Source organism: Egretta garzetta, unplaced genomic scaffold (genome assembly GCF_000687185.1).
Source record: "Egretta garzetta isolate BGI_Z169 unplaced genomic scaffold, ASM68718v1 scaffold2706, whole genome shotgun sequence".
NCBI lineage: Eukaryota > Metazoa > Chordata > Aves > Pelecaniformes > Ardeidae > Egretta > Egretta garzetta.
Window position 1 is genome coordinate 7,941 of NW_009260009.1, and position 517 is coordinate 8,457.

At 60.0% G+C, this 517-nt stretch overlaps 1 protein-coding gene across 1 annotated transcript in view; it reads right to left on the reverse strand.

Annotated features, from left to right (window-relative positions):
* The window catches only part of LOC104127878, a gene marked incomplete at its 3' end in the record, with an annotated part of 1,474 nt that extends 1,283 nt beyond the window's left edge, over nucleotides 1-191 (reverse strand). The window contains 2 exon segments of the mRNA XM_035896062.1: nucleotides 1-2; nucleotides 4-191. The exon segment at nucleotides 1-2 is cut by the window's left edge and continues 1,283 nt beyond it. Coding sequence (XP_035751955.1) covers nucleotides 1-2; nucleotides 4-191 — 190 coding nt within the window.
* Between the last annotated feature and the right edge of the window lie 326 nt (nucleotides 192-517).

A 517-nucleotide genomic window follows, 5' to 3' on the forward strand; every position in this document is an offset into this window, starting at 1 on the left:
CTGGGTGCAGCTACCACCATCTTGAAGGGGAGGAAGAGGAGGAGGAGGAGGTCGGCGGCCGTCAGGTTGAGGAGGAGGATGTCGGAGGAGGAGAGGTGCCGGCGGGCCTTGCCCAAGAGGGTGACGAAGGTGAAGACGTTGGCCGGGAAGCCCACGGTGAAGGTCAGGATGTAGACAGCGAGGACCCACATGGTTGGAGGCCAAGCCTGGGGAGATGTGGGGACCCATCAGAGGGTTGGGGGTGGGATGGGGTGGGGTGGGGTGGGAGCCAGGTGGGTGCTGGGTGCTGTGGGGAGGAATCCAAGTAACTCAAGGGGCACCCAAATATCTCAGGAGGCACGCAAGTATCCCAAGGGGCACCCAAACATCTCAAGGGGCACCCAAGTTTCTCAAGGGGCACCCAAATATCTCAGGAGGCACCCAAGTATCTCAAGGGGCACCCAAGTTTCTCAAGGGGCACCCAAATATCTCGTGAGGAACCCAAGTACTTCAAGGGGCACCCAAATATCTCAGGAGG